Consider the following 19,159-nt stretch of genomic DNA (forward strand, 5'->3'; position numbering starts at 1 on the left):
CTATATGTATGTATTCCACAGGGTTCTCCTCCTGCTTCGGGCTGTGTTGGGATACTCCGGAGACTCACGCTATGGGCGGGCAGGCAGCTTGGGGACTCCACTCCCCGCCGGCAGCCTGGGGGATGTCCCCCGTTTGCAGGGTATCGGGCATTCCCACGCGAGTACCAGTCGCTGAGATGCACTCAAAACCAGGACAGGCACGCCCGTGGCGGAGAAGGCAAACAATCGCCCTGACCATTTCCCCCTCGGCGCAGCGAGCCCGACGAAACGGAGCCCCGCAGGGAGCCCAGCCGGGACCGGTGGGGCGGAGAAGCGGGAGGAGCAGGTGAGGGCGGAGAGGTGCCCCCGCGGGCCGGGCCGCGCCGTGCCGCGCCGTGCCATGCCGGGGGCGGGCGCAGGAGGATGCTGAGGCCGGCCAGCGGAGCGCATCCTGACGCAGCGGCGGCCCGAGCCGCGGCGGGCGGGCGGATGGCGGGCGGCGGCGGGGCGCCGCGGGGCTGAGGGGTGGCGCTGCCGCCGCGCCGTGCCGCGCCGTGCCGCGCCGCGCCGCGCCGTGCCGCGCCGTGCCGTGGTCGGCCGGGCGCCGCTGCAGGCTGGCCCCCTGCAGCTGCCTGCGGGGCGGCAGCGGCGGGCGGGCTGCCGGGATGATCCGGTTCCGGAGCTCCAGCATCAGGTCGCTGAGCGCGGAGATGAAATGCACCGTGCGGCTGCTGGACGACTCCGAGATCTCCTGCCACATCCAGGTGCCGGCGCGGGAAGGGGCGGCGGCGGCGGGGCGGCTCGGGGAGCGGCTCGCGGGTCGCAGGGCCCGGGCGGCGGCTCGGCTGGGCTGGGCTCGGCTGGGCTGGGCTCGGTTGGGCTGGGCTGGGCTCAGCTCGGCTCGGCGCGGCCGCGGCGGGAGCTCCGCTCCCCGCACACCCCGTTCTCGGCGGGGGCTCCGCGCACCTGCGGCGCGGCAGCCGCGGCTGCTCCGCCGCCTCCCGTGCTGCGCCACGGCGTTGCACTGCCCGGCGTGGAGCCCGGCCGGCCGCTGCTGGAGCCGCGGGATCCCTCGGGCTCCGGCATCCCCGGCACAGCGTCCCCGCGGGCGGGAGGAGCGCTCTGGGCTGCGGTGGCCCGGGCCAGGGGGAACATCCCGGCGGCGACTCGCCCGTCCCGCGAGGCGGTAACGGGACGCCCCGGAGGGCACCGCTGGCTGCGGAGCCAGTGTGCGGGAGGACTCGCTCTCCCATGCTGGGAAAGCCCTGCCTTGGAAGCAAGGCCCGCGGCGTGCGGTGTCGGGAACCTCCGTTACCGAGATAGCGGGCAGAGTTCAAAATGAAGCGCTGCTCCCTCTTCCTCTTCATTTAAGACAAAAAATAACTTGCAGGCTTTTCAGTGACAGTAGTTGCTGTGTGGTTGGGAAAAAACCACCTTCGCCGTAGTCCCTCTTCCTAATTACTTAGTCCCTCTTTTTATTCCTTCAAGTAATAAGAATAAGGATGCAAAGTAAGGAGTCTGTGATTTTCTGGTGGAGCAGCAATGTTTGTAATGTGTGAAAGCAGGGGTATTTCTGGTGTCCTAACAAGAACCATAACTCTGGTGCATTGTGGAATACAGATTCTTACAGTTTCTTACAGATTTAACTGCGAACATTAAAATCAAGTAACCCTCTGAAATTTCCATGGCATTCATAGAATCACATAGATGAACTTGGCATCCAGATCAGAATATGTGAGTGGTCTTTTAGGAAGTTGTTTGTCACTCACAGTTGGTGTTTCTGTCTCTCTGGCAACATGAAAGAACTACAGCTCAAAATCAAGTTGGTAACCTTATACAAAAACCATTATGGCTAAAAAACCAAGTGCCATGAAATGCAAGTTCCATTTTCGCTCGGACCAAATTATGGTTTCTGTTTGTTCCAACAGAGCTATTTAACACAAGAATAGAGTAGGATAGTTCCAGTTAAAAGGGACCTAAAACAATCACCTAATCCGACTGCCTGACTGCACCAGGGCTGACCAAAACATAAAGACTGTTACTGAGGGTATTGCCCAAATGTTTCTTTTTGAGGCACTGGCAGGTTTGAGGCATCAGTTCTGTGAAATTCTAGTGTTTGACCATCCTTTTTGTAAAGAAGTACTCCCTAATGTCCAGTCTGAACCTCCCCTGATACAGCTTTGAGCCATTCCCACATCTCCTGTCGCTAAATCCCAGGGAGAACAGATCAGTACATCCCCCTCCACATCCCCCCTAAGGAAGCTGTACAGAGCAATGAGGTCACCTCTCAGCTCAGCCTCCTTCTCTCCAAACTAGACAAACCCAGAGCCCTCAGCTGCTCCTCACGGGATGTGCCTTCCAGCCCTTCCACCAGCTCTGCCGTCCTTCTCTGGACCATTCAAGGACCTTCCCGTCCTTCTCAAACTCTGGGGCCCTGCACAGCACACAGGACTCAGGGTGAGGCCGCACCACGGCTGCATCCAGCAGGATGATCCCGATCCCAGCTGGTGCTGCCGTGTCTGATGCAGCCGGGATGGGGTTTGCCCTCCTGGCTGCCCGGGCACACACTGCTGACTCACACTGAGCTGCTGCCCACCAGCACCCCCAGATCCCTTGCTGCAGGGCTGCTCTCCACACACTCCTCTCCCAGTCTGTGGTTGCGTACTAGTTACTCTCAAACAGCATGTAGCCTGGAAGTAACAGGAAGTTACACAGCAGAAAATATTTTGTACCTGTATCATTATAATGCTCTTATTAATGAAGAGTGTGGTTATACGATTTATTGGGTAAGAAGCAGCATGGCCTTCAGAGTATTTTCTTGGAGTTTAATGCAAGCTTTGCATAACTTATTTGGCACCTTTAAAAATTAGTCTCTTTAAACAATCATAAATTTAAGGTCAGAATCTGAAATGGTGTTATTACAGCTCTTTGGATTTGTAGTATTCAACAGATTTACATGTGCTAAGAGTATGCCCTTCAATGCCTACAGGGCAGAAAAAAAGAGTTACTTTAGGTGTTGGTCAAGGTGAGGCAATGAGCTCAGAACCAGTTATATGGTATTGCATTTTTGTGGCTCATTCTGCATGCAGGAGAAAAGTCACTGTTGAAAATGTTTTAACTATTAGAGTTCTAAGGATAGTTCTGAAGATTGAATCTGTTATAATATCGATTAGAAGTTGTTTTTCTGAGTCTGCACACTGACAAAAACATTTAAAAGGTGAGAATAGCTCAGACTGTTTTTTACCCCCATGGGATTTTAGGTACTGAAATTCTAAGTATGTAAATACAGAACCTAGTATGAGGAATTACTTTGCTCTTGGTCACTTCACCAGAAACATGCAATTAATGATATTCTGTCATTCTGACTTGCTTGTCACTCTTTCCTTTGCCACAAACTTTGAACTGCTTAATAAGACAGCTACCCCTTACCTATCACTGTATATGCAGAGGACATATAGTATAGTTGTATAATTTATTTATGCTCCTGTGTGTGCATAGCTTTTAAGACACTAGACTAATGAATCCCAAACCACTCAACTTTCTGTCTTCAGTTTCTCTGTCAGGCCTGTATTTGAACTTCTTAATGTGGACAAAACTTGCTAGGAGCTTTAGCGATACTAAATTTTTTTTTAATGAAAGAACCCCCCACTTGCCTATTAGTTCTATATATGCATATTGATGCATGCTCACCGGGACAAAATAGCCCAGATGATGTGCTGCTGGGTTAACAGTAGAAACGCCAGGGTTTGCCAGCTGGAACATGTTGGACAGCTGTGTTTTGGTCATTAAGAGGATAAGAAAGCCTAATTCTACAACACTGAGAAATGTCATCAGAGTCTTCTAGGGACACAGGACGCAGTAAGGAATCTGACAACTGAAACTCTGGCTGTGCATTTTCAGGGGAAAGGGAGGGGAGATACGTAGCTAGCCTGGCTGGTGAGGTGTGTAGATGTGATTTGCTGCAGTTTAGCACACCAAGTTCTACCAAATCCTACTTTTTAAAGTATATCTTTCCAGCAGTTGGCTTGCACACATAGACTAGTACCACAGGACCCTGGCACCACTTCTGGGCAAAGATGCATGCTGATTTTCAGATGCACTGTAGATCTTTGGCCCTACAAAATATGCAACCAGAATTGTGTGTTACTCATCTAAAACACTGGGAGGTAGTTTTAGGGAAAGTAAGCAGGAGCAGATATATTTAAAAGCTGCATATGCATATGTATGTATTTTTTTCCTTCTTGTGTAAATTTCAGTGTTTAGGTAGGCAAAGAAAATACATTTTTATTTCTATTATTAGAGTTCTTTCAAAGCAGCATTACATCAAGCCACCAAGCTAATAAAGTCTGCTTTTGGAAATTACATATTTTAACAAATAATCTAGTGACAGCATATGGAGCAGTGTGGAGAGAATCAGAAGTGAATCATGCATTTTCAGACTCCAGCCAACTAGTTATTGAGTTGTGCAGCTGCCATGTAGGTCACCAAGTTGCTCAAGGCTAGGTTTGCAGCTCAAAGGTCAAGATTCAGTGCGTCGTCCTCCTCATCTGAGACACTTTGTGACTGCAAAATAGATGAAGTCGTGACAGACACAAGAAAGGGCTGGGGCCCGAGGGACACCTAACTAATTCTTGTGGTGATGTTTATTTTCCCATATTTTTTGTTTGTGAAGGCTCTCTGTGACCTGTAGTCAGAAAGTCTTATAGCAGCAGTAGGGTGAAGCTGCTGTGGCACAGCTAAAATTGAGAGGTTATGAAAAACAGCCTGAAGGGCCAGTGGCCACTGTCTGTTTCCATTTGCAAGAGAAAGAGGTGACCTGCTTGTGCAGCCTGCCTGATAAAGCACAGAACCAAGGTTTGAAAGAGGGCAGTGGGGGGAAGTAGGTCTTCAAAACTATTGGAAATGAGTCTGAAGCAGCAAGAAGACCTCCTTTCTGGAGGTATTAATGAGATACATCTCTTTTGAGTCAGTGACATAATGGGCAAAACCTTCCATTTTTACTTCAAGCAATAACTTCATGCACCAAGTTAGCCTTTTAGTAACAACAGCCCAGAACAGGTCTTGGTTTAACCCACACCACTTGCTCACTCCTTAATTCAAATTTTGCTTTACTCCTTGAGATGATCAGGTCCAGCTGTGCACAGCTGGAGATAAGATTGGCATGACTGAAGATTTTCTCTCATTTGGAGCTTATTATTGAAAATGGTAGTGAACTTTCCTGTCTGTGTGTTTATTTGTAGAAATACTTCATGACTGGGTCTTCTTGTATCTCAATCCATATGTAAAATTGTGTTGTAATGGGGCCTTTTTAATGACACAAGTTTTGCTTTGTATGAGCTTTCCCATAAAAATATCTGTTTTGATATTTCCAAAAATATCAGTTGTCTACAACACTGTTTTTTTCTTTTAATTGTATCTAATTAGTTATTTGATTGTTGCTTAAATGAAAAAGCTTGAATTTCTATGTGTGTCCAGATTTTGAGCAAGGAAAAGATATTAGTTTTAAAAACTGGTTTAGGAATCAGGAAGAAAATATAGCAGAGCAAAGCTTTGATTTATTCATGGTCTGTTCTTAGACCTTTTCACTTCTTTTGCAGAATTTAAAATGAAGGTGACAAGATCTGAGAAAGCTCACTTCTTTCTGCTGATGGTTCAACAGTGTAGAATGGTCTTGTGCTTTACTAATCTAATTTTGGGAGCAGCTTCTGTGCAGTTTGAATACTGCTGCCTGTACTTCAGCTAATAATTTACTTGCTTGACTCTTTTTTTTCTAATTTTCTTTTAAACGTGACATACACTGTTCTGTCTAGTTCTTTTTGTAGCACATTGATCACTGGAAAGTTGCCTACTTGTTTAATGTTTTCTGCTTGGTCTGTGTCTTACAGGCAAATGCTAAATTTAATAGAAATCTGCTAACCAGAGAACTCTATTTAAAATTCCCATCCCTCAATAAAGTGTAAAAACCAAAACAACATGCTGAAGCAGGCTGTGAAGTAAAAGAGTAGTGACCACAAGTCTCACTGTGAAGGTATGCTGAATGCCAATGAGTTAAAAAAATAAGTGGGAAAGGGAAGGCAGCATGAGAATGAAAGTAGTGGAGAAGTCAGAGATGAAAAGAAGGCAGAGAATCATAGCTGTGGAAAGGGAGAGGTTAAGGGATTATGTAGACAGAAGGCAGGAGATTTAATGAATTTATACTTATCCTGGGAGAGATGTTAGAAGCGTAACAAGCAAGAGCCTCAAGCTGCTGGATTGATACTATAGTGTCCAAAATAGTAAGATGAGATAAGAAAGGAGATGCAGGTTAGGAGGAATTCCTTTCCATGTTCTGTTGACACATTTTAGAAACTGCTCATTAGGGCTTGTATTCCTGAACTCATGCTTGAGGGTCTAATTGTACAGTTACAATTGTACTCTTGGTGAGAGTCGCACATGGGAAGACTCTCTAAGAAAGCTAAGCCTATGGGTTAAAGCTATCTCTGTTGTAATTGCATGTGTTTGATTAAAGTTGCTGTAATGTATTTGTTTTCTGTTTGTTTGTTGGAGTTTGATTGGTTGGTTTTGTTCTTGTTTTTTTACATTAATAGTCCTTAAGGATGTGCTCTTAGCTCCTTCCAGGGCTGAAAAAGAAACAGGAATAGAAAGTGCCACTAGAAGATTAGTAGGGTGTTATGAGTTCTCATTAAAAATTAAGAAATTAATTGTCTTGATGGATTTTGATATGTGTTTCTGAAACTTGGTGTTTGCTTAATGTTGGTTTCTTTGTCTCTGGTAAAGAAAAGGCACATACCTATGTGTAACACTGCCGTATTTCTACTAATTCATGAGCTCTGTTGTTCTTTCTTGCTATTTTAAATGAAAATACTCCGAAAGCTGGTTTATACAGGACTTTATCCAATATATACTAACCTGCCGCTGAACTGCTTTACTGTTGGCTAAAGCTTATTAATGATGAATTAGTTTTTTTCCACATTCTCATGTTGTCTGATTAAAGAACAAAATCTGAAAATTCTTTGTCCTAAAGACCCTAATCTTGCATTTCCTTTTTAACTGCCTGTTTGCTTTGTGTCATGATTGACATTGTAATTCATATTTTGAACGTGTTTCAGTAAAAAAGAAACAATGTAGATGATAAGTAACTTAATGTACTGGTGGGTTTGGTGCTGAAACCTGGAGGAAAAAAAATTATGAAAAATACAGGCATCCTTACACTAAGTTGTCTATTTAAAAGGGACAAGCTAAAAGGAGAGTTGCCAGTTTAAAACGTAAGTATAATCTTTTCACTTTTACCCTCCTTTCATTTTTCTTTCAGCTTTGCATAAAAATTTCTGCATTCTCTATGGTCAGGCATGTTTGGACACTAGATGAACAGTAGATGTGGAGCTGAAGTAATAATAAAAGGCAACTAGAAAATCAGTAACACCATTCAGCTTATATCTCTGAACTGCAAGTCATCATTTTGATCCTGTGTGATAGAAAAGTGACTCCTGTGAGATACAGAACACTTTGCAGGGACTTCATGCCCTTTTTTTCTTGAAAGGGCTTTTGGCACCTCACCATAGTTTTCTTGCGCCTTGAGACACCTTCACCTATATGAGCATCTTCAGTGCACTGACTCTATTCAATCTCACTGAAGTGAGATTGAATAGAGGACGCAGCCAAGAAGAAATAATTTGGTAGAATTAACTGGCCAAAATGAATAATTTGTAAGGAAGTCCTGTATTTTCACATTTTGTTTGTATTTTCCTAGGTTGAATTTCCTGTAGAGGTCAGAAATTATTTAATAGTGTGTGTCAATGCTCCTGAACTTACCTTTAAAAAAAGGAGAGATTAATGCCTTTTCTATGGGAAGGTGATATAGGGAGTCTGTATGGTTCTTGCTGGTCCCCTATAACAGATATTATATTAAAAACTCAAGGTTTAAAAACTTAGGTTAAAGAATGGGAAAAATGGCAGCTGATTTTTCTCTTCCTCCTCAAAAAAAAACAACCAGGTGGGTTGGAGAGTGATAAAATGCTTGTGTTCTGTAGTACAGATCCCTGGGTATTTTGGCTTATTAAGTCAAACACACTGAAATGGCTCTCTTCATCTTCTTGTTGTTCTCTCTCTCTTTTTGCACTTCCCCTCCTTTCCTAGTGTTGATAATGTCAACCTGTTGACAAGGTTCATAATGTCCAGGTAATCCTTCTCTCCTTTTCCTGTTAAAGCCAAGCTGTCAGTGTATGACTTTGGCTGTGCCTTTCCCTGCTGTCTATGGAATATATCTCCTTATATAGTTCTTCATTCAACTGAGGCTTCTTGTCTGTTCCTTCATTTTTGATTGCTTAAATACTGTCTCATTTTTCTGCTTAGCCTTGCTTTCTCAGAGACCCACTCTAGACCTTGCAAATCACATTTTTGTTCTTTGTTCTCACTGTTTTAATTCCTTGTCTGATAGTGAAAACACAGTTTTAATAATTCAGCAGTAAATAAATTAATATTAAATCTTATTCTTTCTGGCATGAAATAATAATAATAATGATTATGATAATGATAACAACAAAAACAATAATAATATCAGCAACACACTTTCCTTTCTTCACACCTCTACTGTCAGTTACATTATGTTTTCCAGCTACAAACATTCAATTCCAAAAAGTGTTTCTGTTTTCCTCTTTTCAGGGTCTAACATGTTTTTGGTGGAGGTGTATTGAATAATCAGCTCTTGCCATTTCAGTGTGCTTGCCATTTCAAGATAGATGAGGTTCTATGGCAGTAGTAAGCCAAGTGTGAACAGTAATCATCATATTTGTGGTCGCTGTTCATGGGAGTTACTGAAGAATGAACACAGATGATCTAGTACTGCTACATTCAGAGGAAAGTTCCCCCTGCCTGGAAACTTCAGAGAAAATGTGTCATACCAATCCATACATGGTTCAGTAAATGTATAAAATTTCTCAAGGTTGTTCACTGCCAGAAAGGCGAAAGAAAAGGGTGGTATACCTTAAGTTCTTTTTCAGCAGAAGTGTTCACAAAGGGAAATAACTCGTCCAATAGCTGGAAGTCTGGCAATTAAAAATAATTGCAGTAAGATACATAAGTATTAAGTGGCTGCAAAATCATTGCTCTTTAAATGCTTCCTTTGGAAAATATGTCAAATGAGTCAACATCTTCATTAAAAATACTGTTATTTTTCCCTTGTTTATTTGAACCCCAAGAAGAAGTAAACAATTTGTATCAAAGATGTATTTTGCTCCTTTCAAATATATTATCTCACAATGATATTTTCCCCATAGCAACTGTCTTTGGATTAGAATTGTACTTAAAAAAACCACAAACCAAGATGATTTCCATCTGATTATTTTTTTCCTGATGTTGTAATACGTAAATTTGCTATAAAGGGGCAATGTTGCAAAGATAACTTTAGAACTTCTGACAACACCATGCAAAACATTTTCCATGCCATCAGCCTGTATGCCCACTTTTCACAGTTTTTCACATAACAGAAAGCTAAAAAGAAATGGGATTACAAAATGAAAACAAACGCACAGTGCCTTCATCTTCCAAACCCAAACAGTATCAGAAGAATTTACAACAGGACATAATTTGTTAAATATAAATAAATTGAATTTGTGAGGATATTGATGCATGAAGTTCAGACTGCAATGGTGTGTATTTCTTTTGTTTCCAGGTGCAGAGACTAGTCAAACTCTTTTGCCTCCAAAACAGCATGTCTATGTGTGACCTGCCTTTTGGGAATGGTTCCTGGACTCTCCTATCTGTTGCAGTGGGGGTTCTTGCAACACGTGTATCAGCAACGAGGCCCGTGGAAAATACTTGGGAACAAGTCGGCAAGAATGCTAATTAGGAGAAACACTACTGTTGTCGTAGCAGTTTGCTGACATGGGTGGTCGATTTCAACACTCCAAAATGCTTGGAGGGTTTTGGTAGTCTTAGTATAGATGCAAGCTCCATTTTCAAAAAGAAAAAAAAAAGGAAAGAAAAAGATTTTCTGAATGACTAAAGATGCATTTTATAGTTCGTTACTAAAACATGTGAAATGGTGGCTGTGTTCACGGCACTGTCATTTTAAGTGGAAAATCTGAAGTATTGTGAGGAGGATCTTCAACTGTTGTTGGTCGTTAAACCAGGAGTCACACCGGTCTTAGTAGGTGTTTACAAAGCATCTGCATTTAGAATATATGGCTGTAATCTTGGATTTGTACCTGTAATCTGTTCTGTGATGATAGTCTTGATTTTTGTTTGGGGGGAGAGGGTGTGTTGTTTTGAGTGCTCTTAGCAACAGAGTCTAATTCAAAAGTCCTCTGCACAACTTCTGTTAATGGTGTTCTGTTGTTTTCACTTTTTCAAACACAAACTCCAGGCCCTGTAGAGGAGTGATAAATGAGATGTGGCTGTTTCTTTATTTATTTGAACAGTACTTGAAAAATGCAGATGAGATTGTCTATGGAGTGCTATACAGGCCACAGAAATACTACAGAACATACTTCTAGTCCTATTTGTTTAGGCTTTTCAGAACAAAAGGCAGCTGATCTTTTGCATTCACCCTATTAATTTAAAATTGAGAAACAAAGATAAATACTGCATAATCAGAGGATGATAGCTGCTCTCGTGTTGCATGGGACAGTTAACAGGGGTGCAAGTTAAAATCTGAAGCTGTGCTGTGCCAGCCTGAACTTTAGTGACTTCAAGGATTCATCTTGAGACATTCAGTGTGCCAGTCAGTGGAGTGCACCACATGCATTGACCCTGCTTGCTCCTGCTCTGTGTGAGTTTTCTTTAGTTCCATCCTCGGTTACAGATGGTGCTGTGAGTGATTCAGTGTGCACATTCAGCCATTCAGATAAAATCACTCCAGCGGCTCGAAGTCCCCCTGCCAGTTGCTAAGTGCAGATCCAGGGAGGCTTTCTGTTTTGACTGGAGAATCTGCTCACATTGCCAGAATTTCCGGATTAGTTTTCTTTATGGTCTGGCAGTTGGTACTTAACAGCCACTAGAATAGAGTTGAGCAGAAGTTGTCAGTACCCAAACCAAACCATGCTGCTGGCTCGTGGGCATTAAAGCAAGGAGAGTAGCACATCTAAAGGCAAAATGAACAATCTGCACAGTTTCAGGACAGTGTGTTCAGGTATTTTTTGTGTGTGCACTATATGCACCAAAGAAGTAGCAATTTTCATCCTCTTACCTTCTTGAGAATCAGAGGCTGGTTTGTATCTTGCCCAGAAGAATTTATGGTGTAATTTCAGTGAAAACACAGGGAGGGAATGCTTGATTCATGTTGTGATGATGAGACGTCACAAAGCAATTCATGCAGTTGCCTTGAGTTTAAACTTAAGTGTGGAAAAATGCTGCTGTAGAAGAGAAATTCTAGTAGCGGAATGCTGGTATATGTGGGCATGTGGAAAATCACACAGGCCAGTGTCCACAGAGGAGACAGAGGCAGAAATCAACTTCATTTGAATAAAGGGAGAGACCCCTCTGTCCTTTGTGCTCATGGGGAAGAGAACAAGACTTCAGTTGTGTAGAGATTTCGGTCGTTAAGTGATGCAATGCAAAGATGGCAGTATTGGTTACATCTTACCAGTGTTTGCACCTGTATTTTTGTTTCATCCTGTTAAGTAGAAATTCTTTCCAGTGAAAGAACATAGTTTTTAAATGTACAATCACAACCACTGAGGTAATTTTTACTAATCTATTATGTTCCCCTCCTTATTTTATATTTCACATTTGCTTTAAGGTGTCAAGGGACGAGTTCTGTTTCAGCTAGGTTTGTGTAAATAACTTGATCTCTCCTGACTCTCTCTTTTGATCTGGTTTAAACTCAGAAAAGCAAAGAAAGTTAAGTCTCTGTGCATAAACTGGAAAGAACTTAGAAGGTTCAAAATATTCCCAGAAACGAGATTAAAACCAAACGAGGTTAGGTGTTGATGCCAAAAAATTGATGTATTTTATTTAATAGTAGAGAGGCAAAGAGAAGGAAAGAGAAAAGAAAGGAAAAGAAGGAAAGAAGGAAAGAAGGAAAGAAAGAAAAGAAAGAAAAGAAAGAAAAGAAAGAAAGAAAAGAAAGAAAGAAAGAAAGAAAGAAAAGAAAGAAATGGAAAAAAGAAGTGTGCGTGGGGGATGGGGGAACAGGGAGAGGTGACAGGGGTTAGATGGAAGCAGATCACCCATCCGAGGGTCTCAGTGACATCTCGTTGCTCCCCTCCATCCGCTCTGCTGGTGCTGAGGGTCCCCCGTCGCCGCCGTGGCCACACCGCTACACGCTGCCACACGCCATGTCACACTGCCACACGCCACCACACGCCGCCACACGCCAAAGAGTGCAGAATTCCGTGGATTCATATACACTCTGGGCCAGGTGCCAACGCCCACGTGCCTCCCTTGCAGGGGCCAGCTTGACAGTGTGCCTTGCAACACTGAGGGTCTGTTGCATCATCTCTGGGGCTCTGGTGCTCAGTCTGGGGACCCTTTTGAGGGGGGCCCCTGTGATGGGCCATGTCACCCCCTCCTGCTGTGGATAAGCTCCCCCCCGCCCCCAGTGAGGACCCCTCAGCTGGGCTCCTCTGCACAGTTGGAGGATGGGCAGTCACTGCACCTCTGACCAGAGGCTTTTCCAAGATACCCAAAGCCTCTCCTCCCTCCCCCCCTTGGTGCGAGGGTCTGTTGAGCCTGGCAGCTGATAGCCCTGGGGCTGTGGTCCTCATCTTGGAGGTGTTAAGCCTGTGCTCAGTGAATGTCCCCAGCCCTGAGCTGTTACTTTATCTTATCTTCATCAGCGAGCAGTGTCAGGCCTCAGCCGGGGCCCCATTCAGGGTGTGGTAGTGTTCTCTTCAGCTTTTGTAATACAGTTTTAAAAGTCCTTCAAGAAAATGTTTAAGTCATAAACTATAATATTTCAGTCTCTGACACTCTCTTAGAGGCTCATGAATCTTGTGAATGTAGAAAGAACTACAGGAGGTTGGGTTGGATTGCGGAGGAAAGGAAAGTAGGAATTGTAATTCTTCTCTGCAGCTGCAATGGCTTTGATTGCTTCTCCTGCCTTTTGGCAGCTCCTAGCTTCCTGCCTTCTCTGTAACGGGTGAAGATACCAGATCTGTGCCTAAACACAGACTCCCTCCTGAGGCCAGGATCTGACTTGCCAGTTGCATCTGTTTTTCATTATCTATTTCTTCAGTTCACCAGTCTTCAACCCTTTTCACAGATTCTCATTATGGCACTTGCAGGCTATGATTTTTTATGTCTACTTTTTCTTTGGAAGTGGGGCAGTGTATTGTCTTGGTAACAGAGACCTAGATTGGTTGATAAACAGTTCCTGAGTTTGCTAATTCCTGTAATTATTTCACAGGCAGTATTCAAAGAATTGTTATAGATTCTGTAAATCATTGCTTACTTGTGTCCCGTTGACTTTTTTCATCCCAAGGTACTTCTTTGGGCCATCTTTTAATGATAATGATCTGGCGTTAGTCTTTGGACAGTGATGGCTAGAAGTTCCATGCTATATTTTGGATTGAGGTTGTTTTTCTGTTTTTTGTTTGTTTGTTCATTGTTTGGTGTTTGTTTGGCTTGTTTGTTTGTTTGTTTTGGTAATCTTTTGGAATTTATTGGCTCAGTGAATGATCTTGACTGTAATTTACCTATAGTCTGTGTAATTTTAAGGCTTTTACAGTATCCAAACTGTCTGTATAGGGACTTTCTGCATTTCTTTTATATGACTCAGGTTTTGCAACAACCACATTGTACCTTAAAAACTTCAATTTCTACATCTTCTTGGTCATTAACTAGGTTATTCTTACAAATTTAATTTATTTTAATTGATTCTAAAATCACAAAAATCTTTATTTTCATGGTCTGTTAGGCTGATAGCTCTCAATCCAAACTACATTTTTAAAGTATCTTTTCCAAAGCTTTAATGGTGTTGATTCACTTTTAAATTGAGATTCAACACTTAGATTTTTTTATGGTAAAGATTTTTGCCTGTTCTTTATATTTGCACTGTTATGTGAAATCCTGAATGATAGCGGAAATGTTTCTGTGTCCTGCAGGTGCTTTCACATAGCATGAGGAAATAAATAATTTTTGAAAACTAAATGTCCCTTTCTTCCTGTAAAAACTCGGCACTGCTAATATATTATTTTGTATGAATATTCACATCTTTTAATGTTTCTTTTGTGTGTGTGTGTGTGTGTGCATGCATGCGCCAGAATTTATTTACACACCATGTCTAAACAGGATGTTTAAACTATGCACAGGAAATGGTATGTAGTTTCCTGTTATGAGATCATAAGTATTTCACTGGATATGTCTGTCCTGAAAAAATAGACACGAATGGTTTTTTATTCATAGCTTCAACATCTGCTTTTTCACAGTTCTTTTTTACTCTGTGAATGCTCTTGTTGTTTTGTGGTCAGTACTATTATTGTAATCCAAAACCTGTTAGAAAGCTGTATTTTCTTTCTAGATTTTCCATAAGTGGTCTGCATTCTGAGGATGGAAGGACTTACACTGCAATTGACGTCTTTCCATTAACCTGCTTTTAAAAACTTTGTCTTTTATTGTTTGGAAAATTACAGCGAAGATGCAGATACAGATTTAGTTGCCTTTGCTTTTCCTTCTTCTTCTCCCCACCCTTTGCAGGAGGAGCTTTTGGTAGTTTTGAGGGCACTGATTTCTAATAATAGGTTTGATACTGTTCTTCTGCTTAGCCAAGCTAATACTTTGCTGGTATTCCAAGAAGGATTAAAATTCTACCAGGTGTTGACAGGTGTGGCTCACGAAGTAATGTAGTAGTCTTGATTCCCAAGGAGGTTATTGGTTTTTTGCTGGTGATGTCCTTGCTCCTCTCCTGCCCAGAGAGAGCCCTTGCTTCCTGTCTCAGTATTACTAGTATATTTTTTATTAACCTCTTTCCATTGAAGCAAAGCTCTATGTTTTCATACTTGGTCACAAAGGTAATCTGTTGAGAAAAGAACTTCTTTGTTCTGTTCACTGCATCAAAGTGGATTTTTAATGACTCTCCTAGTTTCTGGTTTTTTAAAGAACAAGCAGGTAGGCGCACTGACATGTAAATTCTTCTTGAAATTCCTGATTCACTGACTTTGCAGTACTCAAAGAAGACACGAAGAGCTGTGATTGTGGTGAACCTGCAGAGCTGGTTTGTGCCCTACATAATGTTTGGCGCTTCTCTGAGAAATGCAGAAGAAATTGCATTTTCTAACCTCCCTCTGTCGTTTCTATCTCCAGAGGATTTCCTGCTTACGCAGTAACCAAAATGTTTGCTGGAGGAGGATTCTGAGTGTTTTATCCTACAGACTGAATGATGAAGAAAGATTATGAATCCATGGGGAAGCCAGTTTAACGAATTCTGTTTTCCTATTGTGTCCGTACAAATTTGATATTACTTTGTAATTAAAGTTGAATCTGCTTGTACAGGATATTGTTTTTCTCATTTTGAGCTGTGAAGCTTTGCCCATCCATTCCTGAAATAGATCAGCTAAATGTATGCTTAAGAAAGCAGGGAAATAAAAGGGAAAGTACTGTCCTCCCAAAGGTACAGTGAGATTCCTGTAGCAGTATTTCTTTGCAGAAATACCATGAGTTGAGTTGTCTTGCTGAGAGAGGGGTTTCTGCTTCATGAGCAAGATAAATGTATATTTCTGTTCAAAGTAAACATCGTTCTGACACGATTCATGAATGCTAGATATTTTATGCACTCACTGGAATAAACAAAACACAATGCTGTCTCGAACACTTATTCTGTGGTTAATGTTGTGCCTGCTTTTGCACATCTTTCAGCTACATCAGAGATCAAAACAAACTCCAGCACTTGAGGGCATGTGGGGATGATTTTAGACACTCTGGAGGAAAGTGTGTCTGTAAAGCCTTAATGATTGCTCCTTCATTTATGCACATTTGCTTTAACTGGTGCCAGATATGCTGTAATGTTGGTGACATCCTTTACCTTATTAGTGGCCCAAACATAAAAGAGCATATGCTGGTAGTCAAATTTTGTTCATTATGGACGGAGACCACAAATGTTGAAGGCTACAGAAAGGATGTGGGCTATGGCTACAGATTTGGCATGGAGCATGCTTTCTGTTAAGTGAATGAAAAATGTTTACGACACTGATTTTGTGCACTGGGCACATCCCATGGCTTAGCTGGTGTGAGAATTTGATTAAGCAAATTCTGGAAGAGTTCTCTGACAGTGAGGCAATTAATAAAGTGTTGCAAGATGTAATGGTAAACTTGTATGTTGAGTGACTGCCTTTATCTCCAAAAGAGTATGAGAGTGAGTGGAGGTACAAATTGCCGGTTGGTCTTGGTTTGGAGATTTAACGAAGCATTTGGAATTTGGGACACAGCCATAGCAGTTGGTGAAAAATTAAACATGACCAATAAGAATGTTTAGCCAGCCTGGGCAGTACTGGAGTTCAGTTTTAAGGGCTTAAAATGTGAGATTGCAAAATGCCTGAAGTGAGGCTGCACTAACCCAGGGTCATTGCCAGGACTGTGCCTGGGAAGTGGGCTGGCTGATGTGTTCCCGTCCCTCAGAGAAATAAGGGATACTTTCCATGAATTTTGTGGTTTTAGTGGGACTATTCATCCCTTAATGTCTATTTATAACGTTCCTATGGGGCATGCTGAGAGGTGTAGATTTTAAGGATAAAAGGAGGTTTTAAAGATAAATGCTGCTGTTGGGAGAGAGGCTCTAATGGGTGTTTAATTTGGAGCACTTTCTGAGTTCTGCAAGGATGACTATAAAATTCAAAAATCTGAGATAGAAGCACTAATGCTCTCCCCTCTATATATGTGGATACATTCACATGGGAACATGTTCTCTAAAATTTGTATTTTGAAAGAAACATTTAGTTCCTCAGGTGACTGTGGGATAGAGTGTCTCGCACTGCACCGGAAGTTGTCTTCTGCAGAGCTCATGAACAAGAATGTGCTTTGCTACGAGTAGTGTGGAAAAATGAGTTGCCATTCATATTCATTGTCTGCCTTCTGAGCCTCTCCCGTTTTGCAGAGAGAGGAGATGGAGCTTGCATTGATCACAACATAGCTGTAATAGTCACCCTAGGTTCACAAGGTCACTGTGACCCTCCAAAATTCTCAGGAGAGAAGTAGACATTCAGGCTGTTTCTACACTGTCACAGCTTCAGAGTTGGTGGGGTTTAATTGAAAAATTTGCTTTTCTGCTGTGCAGGGTAGATACTGTGTCCCCGAGGAATGTTAAGCATTAAGCTTTCCCATATCTTTGCCATTCTCACAAGCTATGACCTTGTGTACAGCAGTGTTCCTGCCAGACCTCAGGCACACCAGATCATCTGAAGCACTCTATGTTTTGATATTGTTTACAAGACAACCATTTGGGGATACAAATAGAGAGCATAGCACAGGAAGCATTCAGAATTTCCAGAAATCACACCATGTGCCACTCAGGGGCTTAAAATTTGGTGAAAGCAGAATCATGTTCTTTCAGGGCCCATTGTTCCTTAGTGCTAGAATTGTCACAGATTATCAGTCTACCCTTTTCTGCTTTTTTGCAAAAAGGGCTGATAATAATTTTCCTCCATGCTAGTAATTTGCTTTTCTGTACCATATTACCATTTTATTTTTGCAGGATTTGCCATTTTTAAATTAAAAATATATGTTGTGAAAGTTTGAGCAACTTTAGTTAAAAATATCTGTTATTTCATTTCTGTAATTTAAAAAAGCCACACCAGACAATAACACTCAGATGCTTTGGCTCTCTTGGTATATCCAATGAATGCAAGCAGCTGAGAGCCAACATGCAAATGACAGCTTGAAACAGAAGGAAACATGTGGAGTGCATTTCCATGGGCAGAGGCAGCAGTGTTTACTGCATTATCACATTATCACACTAGTGCCACAGAGCCTTAGGCATGGATAAGGACCCCATTTTGCTATGCAAACACAAAGTAAGATGCACTTCCTTGTCATGTCTAAGGACATAGACACAGTGGAATAGTATATTACATATATAAATAGAACAGCATGCTGCCACTTTGATGAGAAGTTGTACTTGAATCTGGATGTGCTCTTGGTTCATGACAAATGAGAGTGAAAACATATCAGTCTGAAGCCTTTTTGCCAATACATGTTAATAGGTGGACAGTGCTCACAAAGGCAGGCAATAATTATTGACTTATCAAATGCAACTGAGTTATTTTCTGAGCCAGTGTTTGGAGCCCAAGTCCTTAAATTGAAACTGTTGCCTAGATTGGCACCAGTAGATGAAGAAATGACAGTGGGCAGTGTGGTGTGGTGGTCTCTGCATATTGCCATCTATACCAAGAAAAGAGGGGGTTGGAACATTATAATGGAATGTATTTTGCATTCAGTTTTATGCTGCGAAAGGTCTGACCTGGAAGGAAACTTAGTTGTTTTGGAAGTTTAAGGAATGTAATGTGGGAGCTGAGAAGGATAGGTGGTTGTTATCCTCTCTCATTCATGAGGAAGGAGACGAGGAGGCTTAAAGTGATAGGGTCCTGATAGGCACCTGATAGGCTGAGCTACAACTGGGAATAGGTGGGTGAAGATTATCTGTAGATAATCATGCTTGTGGCCCTTGGCTGGACTTGTTCCAGGGGCTCCATGTCTCTCTTGTCCTGAGGAGCCCAAAACTGGATGCAGCACTCCAATTGTGCCTCACCAGGGCTGAGCAGAGTGGAAGGACCAGCTTCCTTGTCCTGCTGTCAATGCTTTTCCTAATGCACCCCAGGATACCATTGGCCTTCTTGGCCCCTGGGGCACACTGCTGGTTCATGGACAGCTTGTTGTGCACCAGGACCCCCAGGTCCTTCTCAACAGAGCTGCTTCCCAGCAGATCAGCCCAAGCCTGTGCTGGTGCCTGAGGTTATTCCTCCCCAGTGCAGGACCCTGCATTTGCCTTTACTGAATTTCAGACAGTTCCTCTTTGCCCATCTCTCCACCCTGTCAAGGCCCTTCTGAATGGCTGTACTCTGGGGTATTGACCACTGCTCCCAGCTTTGTGTCATCAGTGACCTGCTGAGGAGGCTCCTGTCTCTTTGTCCAAATCATTGGACCCACTATTGAACCTTTGGGACACCATGTATGACAGGCCTCCAACCAATCAGACTCTGTGCCACTGACTACGACCCTCTGGGATCTGAGATTCAGCTGGTTCTCAGTCCAC

General features: G+C 42.7%; 1 protein-coding gene across 3 annotated transcripts in view; it reads left to right on the forward strand.

Moving 5' to 3' along the window:
- Positions 1–552: 552 nt before the first annotated feature.
- The window catches only part of FRMD3 (FERM domain containing 3), a 134,952-nt gene continuing 116,345 nt past the window's right edge, over positions 553–19,159 (forward strand). For 2 of the 3 annotated variants that reach the window (XM_032096369.1, XM_032096370.1), the window contains exon 1: positions 553–743. In XM_032096369.1, the coding sequence (XP_031952260.1) occupies positions 645–743 (99 nt within the window). In that variant the 5' untranslated portion in view covers positions 553–644. The remainder of the gene's footprint in view (positions 744–19,159) is intronic. The other variant, XM_032096371.1, reaches the window with a different exon arrangement.

The sequence above is a fragment of the Corvus moneduloides genome, chromosome Z (genome assembly GCF_009650955.1).
Source record: "Corvus moneduloides isolate bCorMon1 chromosome Z, bCorMon1.pri, whole genome shotgun sequence".
Taxonomy (NCBI): Eukaryota; Metazoa; Chordata; class Aves; order Passeriformes; family Corvidae; genus Corvus; species Corvus moneduloides.